Source organism: Doryrhamphus excisus, linkage group LG13 (genome assembly GCF_037039965.1).
Source record: "Doryrhamphus excisus strain RoL-2023G ecotype Guam linkage group LG13, RoL_Dexc_Guam_v1.1, whole genome shotgun sequence".
NCBI lineage: Eukaryota > Metazoa > Chordata > Actinopteri > Syngnathiformes > Syngnathidae > Doryrhamphus > Doryrhamphus excisus.
In genome coordinates, this window is record NC_136369.1 from 20651483 (window position 1) to 20668841 (window position 17359).

The 17359-nt window shown below is 49.9% G+C and overlaps 1 protein-coding gene across 2 annotated transcripts in view; it reads right to left on the reverse strand.

The window, feature by feature from the left end:
• The window catches only part of vps13c (vacuolar protein sorting 13 homolog C), a 32196-nt gene that overhangs the window by 4476 nt on the left and 10361 nt on the right, over positions 1-17359 (reverse strand). Inside the window, exons 29-80 of one of the 2 annotated variants that reach the window (XM_078795790.1) lie at positions 16896-16972; positions 16772-16831; positions 16554-16701; positions 16374-16490; positions 16189-16292; positions 15928-16095; positions 14484-14788; positions 14264-14411; positions 14090-14198; positions 13867-13988; positions 13639-13801; positions 13471-13550; positions 12940-12999; positions 12280-12433; positions 12071-12190; positions 11898-12001; positions 11625-11792; positions 11188-11492; positions 10960-11107; positions 10756-10776; positions 10171-10309; positions 9982-10103; positions 9597-9763; positions 9262-9515; positions 8805-9031; positions 8593-8685; positions 8284-8517; positions 8076-8207; positions 7911-8000; positions 7619-7774; positions 7186-7450; positions 6934-7094; positions 6725-6846; positions 6363-6660; positions 5750-6139; positions 4727-4831; positions 4370-4525; positions 4173-4298; positions 3954-4087; positions 3749-3875; positions 3451-3686; positions 1945-2089; positions 1725-1865; positions 1570-1651; positions 1430-1499; positions 1253-1364; positions 1069-1182; positions 828-958; positions 677-758; positions 481-594; positions 307-382; positions 65-228 (exon numbers count right to left, since the gene is read on the reverse strand). In XM_078795790.1, the coding sequence (XP_078651916.1) occupies positions 65-228; positions 307-382; positions 481-594; positions 677-758; positions 828-958; positions 1069-1182; positions 1253-1364; positions 1430-1499; positions 1570-1651; positions 1725-1865; positions 1945-2089; positions 3451-3686; positions 3749-3875; positions 3954-4087; positions 4173-4298; positions 4370-4525; positions 4727-4831; positions 5750-6139; positions 6363-6660; positions 6725-6846; positions 6934-7094; positions 7186-7450; positions 7619-7774; positions 7911-8000; positions 8076-8207; positions 8284-8517; positions 8593-8685; positions 8805-9031; positions 9262-9515; positions 9597-9763; positions 9982-10103; positions 10171-10309; positions 10756-10776; positions 10960-11107; positions 11188-11492; positions 11625-11792; positions 11898-12001; positions 12071-12190; positions 12280-12433; positions 12940-12999; positions 13471-13550; positions 13639-13801; positions 13867-13988; positions 14090-14198; positions 14264-14411; positions 14484-14788; positions 15928-16095; positions 16189-16292; positions 16374-16490; positions 16554-16701; positions 16772-16831; positions 16896-16972 (7646 nt within the window). The remainder of the gene's footprint in view (positions 1-64; positions 229-306; positions 383-480; positions 595-676; positions 759-827; positions 959-1068; positions 1183-1252; positions 1365-1429; positions 1500-1569; positions 1652-1724; positions 1866-1944; positions 2090-3450; positions 3687-3748; positions 3876-3953; positions 4088-4172; positions 4299-4369; positions 4526-4726; positions 4832-5749; positions 6140-6362; positions 6661-6724; positions 6847-6933; positions 7095-7185; positions 7451-7618; positions 7775-7910; positions 8001-8075; positions 8208-8283; positions 8518-8592; positions 8686-8804; positions 9032-9261; positions 9516-9596; positions 9764-9981; positions 10104-10170; positions 10310-10755; positions 10777-10959; positions 11108-11187; positions 11493-11624; positions 11793-11897; positions 12002-12070; positions 12191-12279; positions 12434-12939; positions 13000-13470; positions 13551-13638; positions 13802-13866; positions 13989-14089; positions 14199-14263; positions 14412-14483; positions 14789-15927; positions 16096-16188; positions 16293-16373; positions 16491-16553; positions 16702-16771; positions 16832-16895; positions 16973-17359) is intronic. The other variant, XM_058088361.2, reaches the window with a different exon arrangement.

The window sequence follows — 17359 nt, forward strand, 5'->3', positions numbered from 1 at the left end:
ACACACACACACACACCACGTGAGTGAGAGAACAAGACAAGAGCAAGCACTGCTTCATTCAGACCTTCAGCAGGCCTTTCCCGCCTTTGGCCAGACTCTCGCCAAAGTCTTTTGGAGGTCGATTCATCTCCTCGCGTCGCTTCTGCTGGTACTCTTTGTCCATGGTGATGGCTGCCAGACCTTTGCCCACTGAGCCTGTGATCCTGGACACCACACCTGCAGCGCCACCTGCAGGACACCGGGAGCGCACCAAAGCTTCACGCAACCTCAAAACATCAAGAAGAGTCCATTTTTCCTTCGTCTCACCAACAGTGTGACCCAGCAGGCTGCGGACGCCAATCACAAAACCTTCAGCAAACTCCTCAGGACCTTGGACCGCCCCCTGAACAAAGATGGTGAAGACGGGCTGACTCACTCTGCTACCAGTGTGTGTGAGTGTGTGTGAGTGTGTGTGTGTGTGTGAGTGTGTGTGTGTCTTGCCTGAAAAGGCTCGTAAAAGAAGGCTTCCACGCCCTCAGACAGACCTCGGATCAGTCCAAACGGGTTTCCCAGAACATCAAGACCCAGAACCAGAACATACATCTGCTTGAGGAACTGTACGCACCAACATGACGCACCAATCAGACAATAACAGACAACATGTGACAGGAAGTAGGAAGAGAAACAGATCCAGGACCTGCTCGCTGTAGTGCCGCACTGCCGCCCACATCAACTTCTCTCTGCGGTAAAACTGGTACTTGACCTCGAAGAAGGCCAGCCTGTCAGGAGCAGAGCGCACATCAGCACGCGGCCGAGCGGCCATGCGGGGAAGCAGGAAGGAGTCTCACTTGAAGATGAGGTCGTCCACATCCGTCAGGGTGGCGCCGATGCTTTTCAAGAGCAGGTTGAGGGATTGAACGGCGGCCGCATCCTGAGCCGAGTCGTCTCCACTCGACCCCAGAGACAAACTGAGGTGCAGCTGAAGGACACACGCAAACGCACACACTTGAAGGAGAATCACGGACTTTATAATATTTATAAACATATAAATACTCCACATAAACACATAATAGGTGAGCGAGTGAGGACCTTGATGGGGGAGATGTGGAAGTGTTCAAAGAAGTTGAGCCCTGACGTGTCGCTCAGAGAACTTTCCATCAGTTCAGCCTGCAGCAGCTCCACGTCTTTTTTGATCAGCTGAGTCTGAAACACAGCAGTCACGTGACGCGTGAGCAAGTCACATGACCTTCCACGTCCGCCCATCCGGCGCTACCTTCTGCCCTTCCGCCTGAGGGTCAGCAGCAGGCGTGAACAGCGCCAAGACGGCTGACAGGAAGCCCTGGTCGATCTTCACCGCCATCTCCTGGACCAGCGCCATGAAGTACCTACGTGGCGACACATGGCTAGCACGCATCATTCCGCAGATGAGCGCTCACTTCAACACACTCACTTGAACTGCATGACGCTGCTGTGCTGGTTGAAGCGCGTGATGACGGACACGTCGATGAAAGGCTTCGGCTCTGTGGAGGCGGAGCTTGGAGTTAAACAAGAAAGTGACACAACAGGAAGTGTTTGCTGTGGGTGGACCACCTGAATCCAAAGCAATGGACTTTGGGGGAGGAACCGGATGGAAGACAATGGGGAAGATGGCGCCCGAAAGCTGGTTGTCCACCTGAACACAACCTGGGTAAATCAACCACACACATGGTGTGTGTGTGTGTGTGTGTGTGTGTGTGTGTGTTGACCTGCAGCCAGTGGAGTTGGGCCCTGAGGCTGCGTTGGTGCTGAGACCGTTTGAACTCAACCTGAATCCCAGCCAGGAAGTTCCTCCTCACCGGGCAGATAAAGGGCTGTCGCATCATCATGATGGCTCCACTGAGGTTCACCTAGCAACCGATGACATCACTCGCTTTAAGCTCACTCGGACACCCACAACACAACTCTGTGAAAGTGTTGACCTCTGACCTCCAGGTTAGCATCCACTTTGACCCAGCCACCTTCCGACTTCCCACTCAGTTGATCCTGGTAGGCTTTCTCCAATAAGTTGATGTTCTTCTGACTGAAAGCCTTCCAACGGTTCTTCCTCTTCATCTCCCACACCACACCTGAACTGTAACACACACAAACATGAACTGTAACACACCTGAACTGTAACACACACAAACATGAACTGTAACACACCTGAACTGTAACACACACAAACATGAACTGCAACACACCGTAACTGTAACACACACAAACATGAACTCTAACACACCGTAACTGTAACACACACAAACATGAACTGTAACACACCTTAACTGTAACACACACACAAACATGAACTGTAACACACCGTAACTGTAACACACACAAACATGAACTGTAACACACCTTAACTGTAACACACACAAACATGAACTGTAACACACCTTAACTGTAACACACACAAACATGAACTCTAACACACCGTAACTGTAACACACACAAACATGAACTCTAACACACCTGAACTGTAACACACACAAACATGAACTGTAACACACCTGAACTGTAACACACACAAACATGAACTGTAACACACCTGAACTGTAACACACACAAACATGAACTGTAACACATCGTAACTGTAACACACACAAACATGAACTGCAACACACCGTAACTGTAACACACACACAAACATGAACTGCAACACACCGTAACTGTAACACACACACAAACATGAACTGTAACACACACACAAACATGAACTGTAACACACACACAAACATGAACTGTAACACACACACAAACATGAACTGTAACACACACACACACAAACATGAACTGTAACACACCGTAACTGTAACACACACACAAACATGAACTGTAACACACCGTAACTGTAACACACACACAAACATGAACTGCAACACACCGTAACTGTAACACACACAAACATGAACTGCAACACACCGTAACTGTAACACACACACAAACATGAACTGCAACACACCTTAACTGTAACACACACACAAACATGAACTGTAACACACCGTAACTGTAACACACACACAAACATGAACTGTAACACACCGTAACTGTAACACACACACAAACATGAACTGTAACACACCGTAACTGTAACACACACAAACATAAACTGTAACACACCGTAACTGTAACACACACACAAACATGAACTGTAACACACCTTAACTGTAACACACACACAAACATGAACTGTAACACACCGTAACTGTAACACACACACAAACATGAACTGTAACACACCGTAACTGTAACACACACAAACATGAACTGTAACACACCGTAACTGTAACACACACACAAACATGAACTGTAACACACCGTAACTGTAACACACACAAACATGAACTGCAACACACCGTAACTGTAACACACACACAAACATGAACTGTAACACACCTTAACTGTAACACACACAAACATGAACTGCAACACACCTTAACTGTAACACACACATACCTGGGAATGCCGATGTAGGCGACCTCCTGTCGGCTGGCATTGTTGACCAGAGACAGACCAAGATTTTGGAGAGACACCTTGACTTCCTGTTGGAACTGCTCCAGTTCTTCTGCTTGTCGAGCTTTGGTCACCACGGCGACGTCTTCGGTGAAGAGCAGCACCCGCTGGCGTCCATCCAAGAAGGACACCCAGTGGATCTGCGACAGGCTGTCGTAGGAGAACTGACCCACCTCGTCCTGAGACAAAACAGGAAGTTGTCAAGCCATCACTCGTCTCGTTGATGTTGAGGGTGTCGGACCTTTAGAAGGTTCGTGTCTCCAGAATGCTCCATGCAGCTCCAGCTGAGCGTTCGAAGCCCAGCAGGGTCATCCCAGGCAAAATGGCGAGCCTCGCCGGGTTTCAGCTCATGGACGGCACTAGAACCACTGAGAGACATGCGGAGACGGACGTCTGAGCAAGAGGACACCAGGCGGTGTGAGTGGGACCTGTATCTGACCTCTGACCTCTGTCTGTAGCTGAGGTTGACCCATGGCGTGTGGTTGACCAGCAGGGCGGGCGCCGCTCCTTCGTAGTAATCGCTGAAGCTGATGACCGTGGAGTGGTCGGAGATGTTGACATCCACGATGATGCCGCCACACTGCACGTGCAGCCACAAAACGTTTGGCCATCAAGATGAGCTCACAACTATCTGCCACGAGACCTGTCCAAAAGGAGATGCCCACCATGTCCAGGCTCAACAGCGTGCCGTTGTCTTGCCGATTAAAGAAGAAGAACTTGGAGGCGGACTCGGATCCAACCACACGCACACACAGCTTCCCTGTGCTCCTATCGGGCCATAGAGGGAGGCACTGCAACAGCGAGGCCGCAAAGTCTCAGCACGCCTGACATGCCCCATGACACGCAGACCAGATCCTCTCACCTCGGTGGAGGAGATGTAGTGCCACCTGGCGGTCGTCGGGCTGGTGACCTCTCCCACCTCCAGCTCATAGGACGACTTGTTGACCAGGGTGTAGAAGGGACTCAAGGTAACGATCTTGCTCAGGTTAAAGCTACTCATCTGGATGCTCACGCCCACCTGGGTCAAGTGAACAAGTGTCAATCTACGCCGACAGAAGTATTGGGACACAGCTCCTCATCAGCAATCAACCATCGCCAGGTTGGACTGGTATGCAAAACTTGTACCAGTATCAGTGACCATGACGTCCACCATTTTGGATAAAGTGGTCCAGATATTGCATAACTGTGAATGAGCAAGGAGGAAGAGGCGTGTTATTACCAGGAAGTCCATGTTGTTGGCCGGACAGCGGACACAGCCATAACTTCCAACCGTGTCCAGAGAGAATCCATCGGACCATGAGCTGGTGGAGACGCACAACTGCAGCTGAAAAGTCAACACAAACAACAGATACGTTTCATTCATTCATTTTCTACCGCTGACTGGTGCCGAATGTGACTCATCACACACCAACTTAACATTCAAGAGGTATTTTGGTTTTGGTTTTTGGAATGTGGGAGGAAACCGAGTACCTGGAGAAAACCCACACAGAGATGGTGAGATCGAATTCGGGTCTCCTAGCTGTGAGGCCTCTCTACTGTCCAATGAAAAACACCCTGGACTGGTGGCCAGCCAATCCCAGGGCACATATAGACAAACAACCATTCACACTCACATTCATACCGATGGACAATTTGGAGTCCTAGCATGTTTTTGGAATGTGGGAGGAAACCGGAGTACCCGCATGCACGGGGAGAACATGCAAACTCCACACAAAGATGGGTGGAATTGAACCCCCGGTTTCCAAGCTGTGAGGTCTGCGCGCTAACCACACGCCACCGTGTAGCCCAGATAAGTTTCAGTAAAAAACGATTTTATAAGGATTAGTGCCAAATTAGGTGCAGAAGGGCGCAAATAAATGCTAGTGGTTCGAATCTATGTACTACATCTGTGCAACACTTGCATTCCGCGTTCAATATTAAGGCTCCAAGCGCAATATATAAGTTCTAAGTGAAGTATTTCTATAATGCCTCATATTAACTCACTAGCAAGATCTCATATATTTCATCTCATATTATCAAAGCAAACTGTATTTGTATATAACTCTGGGTAAAATAGTTGATTTGTTAATACTTTGTTGTTAATATTGTTTATTTTTTTATATTGTGTATTTTGTACTGCTTAACTGTTTCTGTACTATTGCTGCTGTGCAATGCAAATTTCCCCACTGAGGGACAAATAAAGGCATATCTTATCTTATCTTATCTTATTCAGGCGGCCCCGAGCAGTCATGGAGCGTCTCACCTTGTTCTTGCTGAGAAGGTTCTTCCTCCTGAATGAGAACAGGATAATGTCCCGGAAGTCGGCAGGGTGTTTGACCAAGATGTCATCCGCTCGGTACTGCAGAACCCGAGACGTCTTGTTGATGATCCAGAACGGACTGAAGAGGGACAGCAGCAGGCGGCTCGGTGTGCGTGACACGTGCACACTCACGTCCACCGTCATGTTGCTGTCTTTGTCGCACGTGAGGCACACGGCGAAAAACTCTGGCATGCTTTGTTCCACGCGGATGTGCCCGTGCCAGTCGTGGCCCTGGTACCGCATCAGGACCAGTGACATGATCTCGCCGGCCACACGAGCGTTCAGGAGGTCCGACGTGCTGCCCTCCGAAAGCTCGTAGGAATCGGCAGAACTCTGGTGAGGAAAGATTCCGTTTATAAAGTTTCGTTATGAACACAAGGTAGGGCTGCACCATTCTGCAAAAAAGGTGAATTCTATTTTTTTTCCATGTGATTATTAATTAATTAGCTAATTAATTTAAAATTAAATTAAATTTTTTTTTTTTATTAATTTAATTAAAATAAAATCTAATAATACACATTTTTGGACGCCTCAACATTTTCAAAAATCCTGGTACCTCCATCATGTAGCGGACCGTGTACGGCAGCAGGTTTCGCAGGGTAGCCACCGGGTGGAGGTGGATGACGTAGGCGGGGTCCCAGTCCTCCTCCCCGTGGTTGGCGATGTGGCGCAGGACGTCAGGTGTGGCCAGGGTGCTGACCATGAGTGGCAGCATGCCGCTGTCGGCCGCAGGGCACTGCAGCAGCGCGCGCACATCTGAGCTACGGTGCACTTCCTCCTTCCATGCCACGCACGTAGAGGACGGCCCGTACTGGCGGTCCAGGTCACCCGCTGGACGCACATACAGCTGGCACCTGCAGGGCGAGGGGGTCAAAACGGGCTATCTGCCGCCACCTGCTGGAGGGTTGATGATATTACCTGTAAGTGTCTAACGGGATATGGAATTCTTTCTCCGGGTGGGCCTGTCCCAGACTTTGCAAGCTCCGGGATGACGGACAGTACTTGAGGATGCTGAAGGGCACGGAGAAGTGATTCTTGATCTGAAAATAAACATGGACAGGGACGCTGAAAAGACGGCGTAACCGTGACAACGCGTAGCTCCATCACGCAGACGTTGTGGGTCAAACCTGCAGAGGCGAGCGGATGGTGATGACCTTGTTGCCCTCAGCAGCATCGATCTGCATCAGCACCGACACGGCTTCCTGTAGCATCGGACCTCGGATGTTGTACAGGCAGCGGCCTGGCTTGTCCACGGGAATGTTGGCGATCTCGCTGTATCCCGTTGGCACTGCGGAATCAGCGACAAGTCGGCCATCTTTACTCCTCATTCTCACACACATCCAGCACCCTGATCAGACGAACCAAACAAATGTTCTGACCGATGGTGAAGTGGAACAAGGAGCTCTCCTGACGTTGCAGAGCTGACAGTTTGCCCCGAGAGGACGCTTCAAACGCTGAATGTTCCAGGTCTATGCTCTGGTCCACCGGCAGCTCCAGCAGTTTTCCTTGCTGCGGGACCCCCACCGGCCTCAAGTTGGTGCTGTGCTGCAAGATGAGCGGGATGCCGAGAGCGTTGCGAATGGTGAATGGCGCCTTCTCCTTCATGGAGGAGTCAAAGGTGGAGGCAGCTCCATCAGAGAAGGCCTGAACACAGCATGTGAATTAAATTACAATTACAGTGGAAACTTGGTTAACATCAGGAATCTGTTCCAGAAGGTCCAAGCGACTACAACTAACCGACCGTATAACCGCCATAGTTGGAGTTACGAGATGTTTTGCTGCAGGGATCATGCAGCGTGTTAGATGTTGTACCTTAGCCAGGTTGTGGAAGACGTTGATACTGCACTGGGTCAAGGTGACGTTCATGGTGTCCGTGGAGCAGATGTTGATGGCTGTAAGAGGTTCGGGGAGGATGACAAAGTCGTCCCCGTGTACGGGACTCTTGTCCTGGACCGGATTGCTCTTTATCTGCAGAACCAAAAGACATGAGACTAATGATCACTGGCTTCTTCACTGACTGCAAATACGTTCACTCGGGCTCTTTTAGACCTTCTGTGGATGAGGTTATTAACACATTATTAGCATCAGCAGCTAAAAGAGGTACCTCCAGGTCCAGGTTCCACCTGCGTGTTCCGCTGTCGACTCGTTCAATCAGGGGCTCCCACACAGCATGGATCTCATTAAAGTAATTGACCTGCACACAAACAAGTCCTAATTTGTTCAGCATCGGACAGAGGAGGACAGAATGTAGGCTCAGTCGGATGAGCACCTCCAGTGTCATGTTGGCCTTCAGCTGCAAGAGAGATGACCAGTTTTGGGCCGTGCCGTTAAAGGAGGACTCAGCCAGCAGCAGAGGGACGGTGTGATGGCCCAGACCAGATTCCAGTGTCACCTGGATGACCTGAGAGGCAAGAACAAAAAAAAACCAAAGATTTGTCTGTGGGATCATTTGTTCTCCAGAAGCTGGAATGTCGTACTTTGACCTCGGCGGCAAAGCGCTCGCCCAGGTTCAGTCCATCCTGGTCTCTGAAGCCCTCTGTGACCTCAGTGGCCTGGTCCACCCCCAGGAACCAGTAGTTACAAGCGTAGATGTTCCTGACGGACCAGAGGTTGCTGACATCCGGCTCCAAGTCTTGGTTCTGCTTGCCGCTCTTCCTCGCCGTCATGGCTGCTGTTATGGTGCTGACTGTGTTGAGGATGAAAGGTGAGATCTGCAGAAAGACATGAAGATGACGACAGCATGATTCGCAGCTTCACACACCACAACATCTTACATCTTTTTTTACCTTGACAATGACCTCCTCCACCGTCACTGAGCCGCTAAGTGGCTGGTTAGGACTTCTCTTAGTTTCTAGGACAACCGAGCAGGGCCTCAACACCTATTGGACCAGAGTCGGTGAGTCAGTGAGGACACGCCTCCCTTTTCACATTCAAACACAACATTCCTAAATAGTTTGGAAAAACACATTCCCAAATAGACAGCAGTGGGAAGAGTTACCGTGGTAACAGCTTTGTCCTGTTTGTTGCGGATGAAGGGACAGGCCAGAACCTTGAGTGCCCTCAAGTTCGCCCTGGTGGTCTGGGCGCCGTCATCCCCTGCCTGCAAGGCGAAGTCACACTGGAAGGACACCACCAGGGAGGGGGCGTCGGCCTTCATGAGGCTGGCCACAAACACCACCTCCGGGTCCACCACCACTGCACGAACATGTGTCCTCGTCATGGATGCTGCCAAGCCAAAACAAAGAGGGATCTTAAAAACATGGAAGTGGTCTTGGATTTCCTGACCTCAGTGAAGCATTGAGATGATTGTTCTCCTGGAATCAGGACCAGTGTGGGAATGAGGCAAAGACAGCAACTTGTTGGCCTGAATAAAATGGATTCCTGAAAGAAACCCCGCCTCGATGGATGTTCTTATTTTAGATCATGGGAGGTCTTCCCTCAGGTCTGTTTCTCACCGCTCTTGGCTTCAGTTCGAGGTTCTGCCACTTGTCTTGGGGCCAACCTATCGCTTGCCGCTGAGCTGACGCCGGAAGTCTGTAACTGGGGCAGAGCCTGGAGGAAGAAATCCGCGATGGCCATCAGGAACTCCACGCTGGCACACACGTATAGTTTCTGCAGTACGGCCACCACTTCTCGTTCCCCGGCTCGTTGCCGGTACGTCACATCAATCATCACTTCCGAGCTGTCCGAGTCTCGCCGGCTGACCATCCTGCAGGCAAAGGTTCAGTTTCGGCAGAACCAAAACAACACATCCAGCACCTGTGCTCAAACTGGAAATGGGTGTACTTGCCGTGAGGTCACCCTGTCCATGCCCGTCCTCTGGTCATCCAGAGTGCAGTTGGTCAGGATGGTGCTGACCTCCATACTGCCGTTGTTTCGGATCTTCCCTGAAGCCTTCCACAGGTGGAGGGCAAACTCTCCCAGACGGAGGTTCTCTTGGTGCTGCAAGCCAGAAGACTGCAGGACACATGACCCAAATTAAGACCGAGTCACCTAAAGCACGTGGATGACCTGAACCAATGTCCAACTTCATGGCCACAGTTACTGATTTACGAAAGCGTGTGTTTTGTCTAAGATTACGCTTCTGGATCCTACTGGTTTCCAAGGACTCAACTTCGAAATTCAACTCTAACCATCTCCAAGAAGGATGCAATGAACTGAGGTTCTTTACCAACCTGTTTGGCTTCATCTCTGTACAGAACCAAACCCAGAGATTCAATGCTGAAGTTAAACTTCACGGATTCCAGAGTTTCATCCACGACTTCATCCACATCCACACGTGGCTTCTCAGCACCGCCTGAAGCACCCGACAGCGTCAGGGAAGAAATCCAACTACAGAAAATTAAAACCAATCCTGATCACACCTGTCTGAAGACCTGCGGGTGCTCGCAGTGGCAGACTGGTTTCTGGTTTCGGGCCACTTGATTCCAGGCGGCCGGCCTCTGCAAGGTTCTCTGTGAGGATCCTCAGCAGCACCTTCAGATCTTCCTGGCTCAGCGCCACCTACAGGCCAAGCCATACAGCACACAGGAACATGAGTGTTCAGATGAGATGAGATGGCTCTAGGGTCCAAGCTTAGCCTAAGAGGAATCTTCTGGCCCGCTAAACTAGATCGCAATGGGAACATCTACAGAGTTTCTGGATGTTTCTCAGCGTCAAAAGTAGTTTTGAGAGTGATGCTGAAGAGCAGAGGCACCCAAAGTGCCGTTTTCTGTCCGTCTTTATCAGGCATTTATAGCATATTTAATGTACAAAATGTTTCAAAATGGCCCCTTCCTTCAGTTTTCTGACCCCAAGTCCTCGTCTAAGATCTAAAAAAGTGGACCAGAAAGTAAGAATCGAATATTTTGCTCTGACACAGAGAAACACCTTTTGACAGGTGGCACATGGAAATGGGGTTCTCAGACACTAGCAATGTTAGTGATAACAGGCCTGAGGACACACGATACCTTGGGTGGAGGACACATGGACTGGATGCAGGAACAAGAGACCAGGCTGAGCATCAAGTCACCAAAGAACATCGTTTCATAGTCTTACTGCACAAATGTCCTGTTTGACGAGTCTGCATTCTCCTTCCTCTGATTCCTCTCTCCTTCATCTACTTCTGATCCCGACACCCCGCCCCTTGAAACTCAACCTCCTGCTCTTCCTACCTTCATTGGTTTGAGGTCGCCGTCCACCTCCACAGCAGCCATCTTCTTGTGCCAGGATGCCGCCAAGTTCCTGTCGACCCTCACGTGCAGGTTGACGGGTTCCAGCAGCTCACTGGAGGGTTGACCCAAAGTCTGGTCCAAACAGGTCCTGATGGACACCAGATGAGAGGTTTTCATTGGTCCGTCTCGGTTTCCAAAAGGTGGAAGTTTGAAGCTTGTCTCACTGACCTGGATAGTTTGAGCTGGGTCAGCTGGACATCCATGTTGTCGATGACGGCGGGGAGGGAGCACCCGTCAATGGGCAGGAGGGAGAAGGTGTTTTGCACCGTGATGAGACCCAGGTCCATCACCAGGGCGTCATGAGAGGTGGAGGACTGGGGGATGATGATGAGCGGCGCCTTCAGATTGACATCCAAGGACAGGCGGAAGCTTTTCTGAGCAAAGTCCCGAACGTTGGACGCCGCCCTCTCCGCCGCCTGAGCTGTGGCGGCACTCAGAGCTGCTTTGGCTGTCTGGAAGTTGTTGGTGAAGTTCTGTAGAGAAGGTCATTGACACGGAAGTGAGCTGCGTTCGGACACGTGATCCATGGTGGATGTCAGCATATCCAAGCCAAAGGAGGAAGAATCTTGGTGAAGAGTGGCTTTGACGGAGAAGAGGACACTCACCAGCAGAGACATGACCAGCTTGTGGAGGTAGACCACCTGGATGCAGCCCACGTTCAGCTTCACACGGCCATCGGTTTTGGACATGTCTGTGTAAGCGGAGCCTTCTGTGGCATTGGGAGTCAGACTCATGGAGAAACTGAACACCTCGTCGCCCACGATGGAGATGGCCTGAAGACAGTACAACATTTGTGGCTACTGAGCTTCATTCCCATAGAGGAACCTCTGGGAACCCTCATAACGTCATTTCTGTAACAGCAACGATGCATATTTGACCTTCTTGTGGATGCTTGCAGAATCCACGTTGAGGACGATGAAGTCCTTCAGGCGTGCAGACATGTGAGTTTGTGGTCCTTGCACCAGCAGAGAGCCATTCATACCTGAAGGACAAGTCATGTGGTTTTAAAGAACGCTTTAAAGAACGACCCCAAGCTGCTGTATCTTGGTACCTTGGATCTTGATGTCGACTATGTTGCTGCTCTGGTCACACACCAGGACGTTGAAGGCCCCCAGTGTCACCATCACCTTCAGGTCGATGACCTCACTGTGTGCGGGTGACACGGACGCGTCTGACAGAAAATGAGTGACAAGCGTGAGAACCTGATTTTAAAGACGCTTCTGAGCATCAGGCGGACATTCGTTGTGTCGGTGGACGTACTCGACTTGGCGGCCATCATTTTGTCTTCCGTCTTGAGCCTGACTGTTCTCTCTGCAGAAGCCATGCTGCCTGACGACAGCGCCCCCGACAGGAAGTTGACAGCAGACAAGAGAGCTTGGGTGTGGAGCATAAGGTCGAGAGAGGTGAAGGTCACCTGCATGAGAGAAGGTAGTATGTTCCGACATGTGGAAGAACGTTGTATCATCACAAATCTGCAGGTGGTGCCGCTGGAGAGAATAGCATGTTTATCACGCCAGCATGAGAACCACAATCTAAAAAGAGTGAGTTTAGTGAGTATGAAAGGCATCTAATAGATCTATATATCACTATATTGACACTTACTATGGTACCCATTATGGCATTGGATGCTCATATCACCCAGTACTTTGGTACGGACAAAAATTAAAAAAAAAAAACTATATTAGGAAAGCAGGAAGTGAACAAATGTAACAGTTAGTGATTGTAAAAGTACCAGATGGAGGGGTAAGATTTAATAAGCTTTGCTTCTTCCTACTCCTTTTGGACATGTGGAACTGGGAACTGATTATGGGATGCACTCAATTGGAATCTGATGCATGTTCAAATGAAATTAAACCATTACCATTATAATATCTAAGAGTGTCATTTTTATGACTGTCTATTTGTATCTACTGTACTCACGTTGATCATCTGTTCCGTGTTCTTGTAAACGCTGGAGAAGTTGGGTCCGTGGCGATCAGCCTAAACGTGAAGAAGAATCATCAAACATGAAACATGATAATCATTCATTAATTTTCTCACGAGGGTCGCGGGGGTGCTGGAGCCTATCCCAGCTGTCTTGGGGTGAGAGGCGGGGTCCACCCTGGACTGGTGGCCAGCCAATCCCAGGGCACATATAGACAAACAACCATTCACACTCACATTCATACCTATGGACAATTTGGAGTGGTCAATTAACCTAGCATGTTTTTGGAATGTGGGAGGAAACCGGAGTACCCGGAGAAAACCCACGCATGCACGGGGAGAACATGCAAACTCCACACAGAGATGGCCGAGGGTGGAATTGAACCCTGGTCTCCTAGCTGTGAGGTCTGCAAGCTAACCACTGGAGCAGCCGTGCATCCCTACATGCTAATCAATCAAATCTAATTCTGTGGATTGTCCATCCACGTCTGGTAGGTGCTTTTTGGAAGATATCAACGATGTCGTCACCTTGAAGTACTGCACTTTGAGCAGCTCAGCTCCAGACTCCACCGAGGAGTTGACAAGACAGAGTGGTTCTCCGTTGGTGTCTGGTGCCAGACCAAAGACAAACAAGAGTGTCGACAAAAGATGTTGGAAGATGAAGCAGGGGACGGAGGGTGGCCGCCGATTGCTGACCTTTGAACTCCAGACAGGTAAGGAGCATCTTCTTGATGTAGGTCGTGGCACAGGTGTCATACTTCCTGACTTTAGTGTCCATGCCCAGGTGAGCCAGGTGGAAGACCAGGAAAGGAGACTCCTTCAGCTCGCTGGGGTTCTTCTTCTTCACAGTCAGCAGCACCTTGAAGGAGAATCAAGGTCACAAACCGCGACAGCTGACTGATATCCTGCACGCCCCCATGCTACCTCTTGGACTTCAAAGTTGAGCAGGATGTTGACGGTGTTTTCACACACACCGCCGTTAGCGTTGGCAGCCACGCCGCCACGTTCCGATGGCAACGCCACCTCCATCTGCCGCTCTGAAGTCTCTGTGGAAGCAAACAGGACACTGATGGAACTGCAGAAGACCAAGGACGTACGACACAACTGAGAGACCAATGAGAAGAGACTAAATTAAAAATGGGGTCACCTTGAGGCCCGCGTGGGTTGGTGTCCGCCTTGTGCTCCCTGCTTCCCTCCCCAATGTTCTCTAGCAGCACCTTCATCAGCACGGCGAGGTCTTCCTCTCCCAGGCCCACCTGGCGAACACGCCTAGCGTGAGCGTGGCTGCGCCCACAAAGCCATCACAGCGCCCAAGTGTTACCTTCAGGGACCGTAGGACTCCTTGGACGTGCACTCCGGGAATCTTGGTGTACCAGGCGGCGGCCATGTTTCTGGTGACGCGTAGCTCAACGTTGATTGGCTGCAGGATCTCAATGTCTGGCATGGAGGAGTCTCTTCCCAGCATGGTTCTACGAGGGAATGCAGGTTCAGGGGTGTTTGGATTCTGATGCTGGCCTGTAGCGACGCACGCTAGCGGCTACCTGGAGAGCTTCAGCTGCGTCAGCCTAATGTCCATCTTGTCCACCACAGCCGGCAGCGAGAAGCCTTCAGCGGGCAGCAAAGAGAAGCTGTTTGACACGGTGATGAGACCCAGATCCACCACCACAGCATTCTGGGACGTGGAGGACTGGGGGACAATGATGAGCGGCGCCTTCAGTTTGATGTCCATGGACAGACGGAAACTCTTCTGGGCGAAGTCGCGCACGCTGGACGCTGCCTTCTCAGCTGCCTGAGCGGTGGCGGTGCTCAAAGCTTCTTTGGCCGTCTGGAAGTTGTCAACAAACATCTGCAGGAAAGAAGAGAAAGATGAGACAAGGCGCCATCAAACGACGTGACATCCCCTGGAAAGTGGAGCATCAGACCTGTCTGGTCGGAATGAATGTTTAGTTTCTTCACATGGAAAAAGCAAAGTTAGGCCAACACCAAAGACGTTCGCTTATTGTTTGCAAAAAACTGCCACTCGTCTGTTTGCTGCATGTGAAAGTGAAAATAGACGCTCAGTGGGGAAATCAACATTGGCTGCATTCCCAGTCCAAGTTACTGAAATGCGGACACCATCATGAAGGAATATGATGGTATATTTGGAAAGGATGTGCTCCTATGAAATGGACAGTGATAACAGCATAAGCAGTGTGGTGGCCTAAGGAATTCTACCGTTTTATGGAACTCTTATATTTAGTGTTTTATTTACAGTATTTGATATGGATTCTATGTTCTTTGTGACTTCAAAATGTATTTAGGTAGAATAATATACAGTAATTCAATATATAAGACCCAACTTGCATCACAGTCTAGGAACAGAACTTGTACCTAACCCCAGGACTACATGTAATCTAAATACTTTAATCTCAGTCAGAGAACATGAATGAATTCTTCTGGTTTTGTATCATGAATCCAACTGGATGAAGCATTCTGAAACAGGAAGTGAGTAGACACAGGCAGGTCATGTGACTATGGTGGGGTTAATGATGGAGGAAGTGCTCTAAGTTATGTTTTCATGTTCAGTGCCGTGCCGATGCTGAGTTCAGGGACCATTCCACATCTGAGATTTGAGAGTCTGCTGTTAGGTGGTTGGAATTAACAGGATGACAAGGTAGCAAAGACAGATTCCAAATCTTAGATGACGTCTTGCTTGGAGCGAGGACAAACAAGTGCTTATTAAGGTGTGATGGGGCGTGGCGGTGTGGCCGCATGCAGCATACAGGCTGTACCTCATCAGCAGACGCACAATGAAAGCTAAAAGAAGCCTGAAAGGACAAAACACATGAAAAAGAAGACAGGACGTGTGAGCGACGGAAGGGAAGCAGGAGCGAGGAACCCCACTTTCAGTTTCCAGAGGGTTCTTCACCACGTCACATGACCCCGCGCCTGCGTGTGCTCAGGGTGTGAATGCGCTAGTGTTTGGTTTGTGTGCAGGCGTCTGACCAGCAGAGACATCAGGAACTTGTGCAGGTACACGATCTGAATGCAGCCCAGACGCATGGTGACTTTCCCGTCCACCTTGGACGTGTCGCTGTAGTTGTCCCCCTCGGTCGCCCTCGGAAACAAGGACAGCTGGAAGCTGAACACCTCCTCAGCCATGATGGACACGGCCTGATGAAGGACAGGATGCCAGTGAGCAATGAACGACAACTGTGGTGGGTGGAGCTAAAGACTGCGGGCTTCACAGGGACGCCAACAACAGACCTTGGTGTGAATGCTTTGAGGGTTGACGTCTCTGACCACGATGTCTCGAAGTCGAGCGAACACCTCCGTCTGCTTCGCCTGCACCAGCACTGATGCATCAATTCCTGCGGGGCCACGACCGTCATGCAAAACCACAAAAATGAGGATTTTTAAATCACCCGAATCCTCCACTTCGTGTTTCATACCTTGGACTCGAATGTCGGCGATGCGACATCGGTCGTCACACATCTCCACGTGGAAACATCCCAACATGGCGAACAACTTGAAGCTGAACACGTCACCGTGTTTAACTCCCTTGGACACTGCAGGGCGATGGTGTCATGTTTAAAAGTCCTATCGTGTGCGAGAAGAGTCTTGGCACTCACCTGTCCTGCCCCGCTCCTTTTCCACTTGCTTCTTGGCGTCAGGGTTGCGGGCGGAGAGCAGCTGTTGTGGCATAGCGCTGGTCAGGAAGTTGATGGTTGATAGCAGAGCTTTAGCATGAAGGAGGAAGTCCAGGGAGGAAAACTCCACCTGCAGCACAGCGACACCTCAGACAAACGTTCAGCTGGTAGTTTAGTATGGAAATGCCTCCTTGTCCCACCTTCAGAGTTTGCTCTGTGTTATCGAACAGCGTTTGGAAGCTCGGCCCGCTGGGATCAGCCTGCGGAACGAAGCGCAAAGAGTCAAAGTGACGCCACCTTCAGTGACGCCTGTGTGTCACTCACCTTGACGAACTCCACCTTGAGAAGGTCAGAACTCTGCTGCTCAGAGCAGCTGATCAGGTGAAGAGGACTGCTGTTATCTGAAAAGTCAAATTGAATTGTGCGACAGTTACATTACATTTTCCAATTTCTGTGAAGGACACAAAAATAAGTCATTGGTGTTGTCACCCTGCCACTGGTGTTAGGGTGGCAAACATGTCGGAGCTGAAAATGTATAAACAATGCACAACGATGAGCCAATTCAAGAAACAATACAAGCAGTTGATGTTTGCTAAATACAAGGATGAAGAGTCTTGAACCAGTCATGATGTGCTATATATGGTAATGGTAATGGTTTTATTTCATTTCAACATGCATTAGATTCCAATTGAGTGCATCCCATAATCAGTTCCCAGTTCCACATGTCCAAAAGGAGTAGGAAGAAGCAAAGCTTATTAAATCCTACCCCTCCATCTGGTATTTTTTGT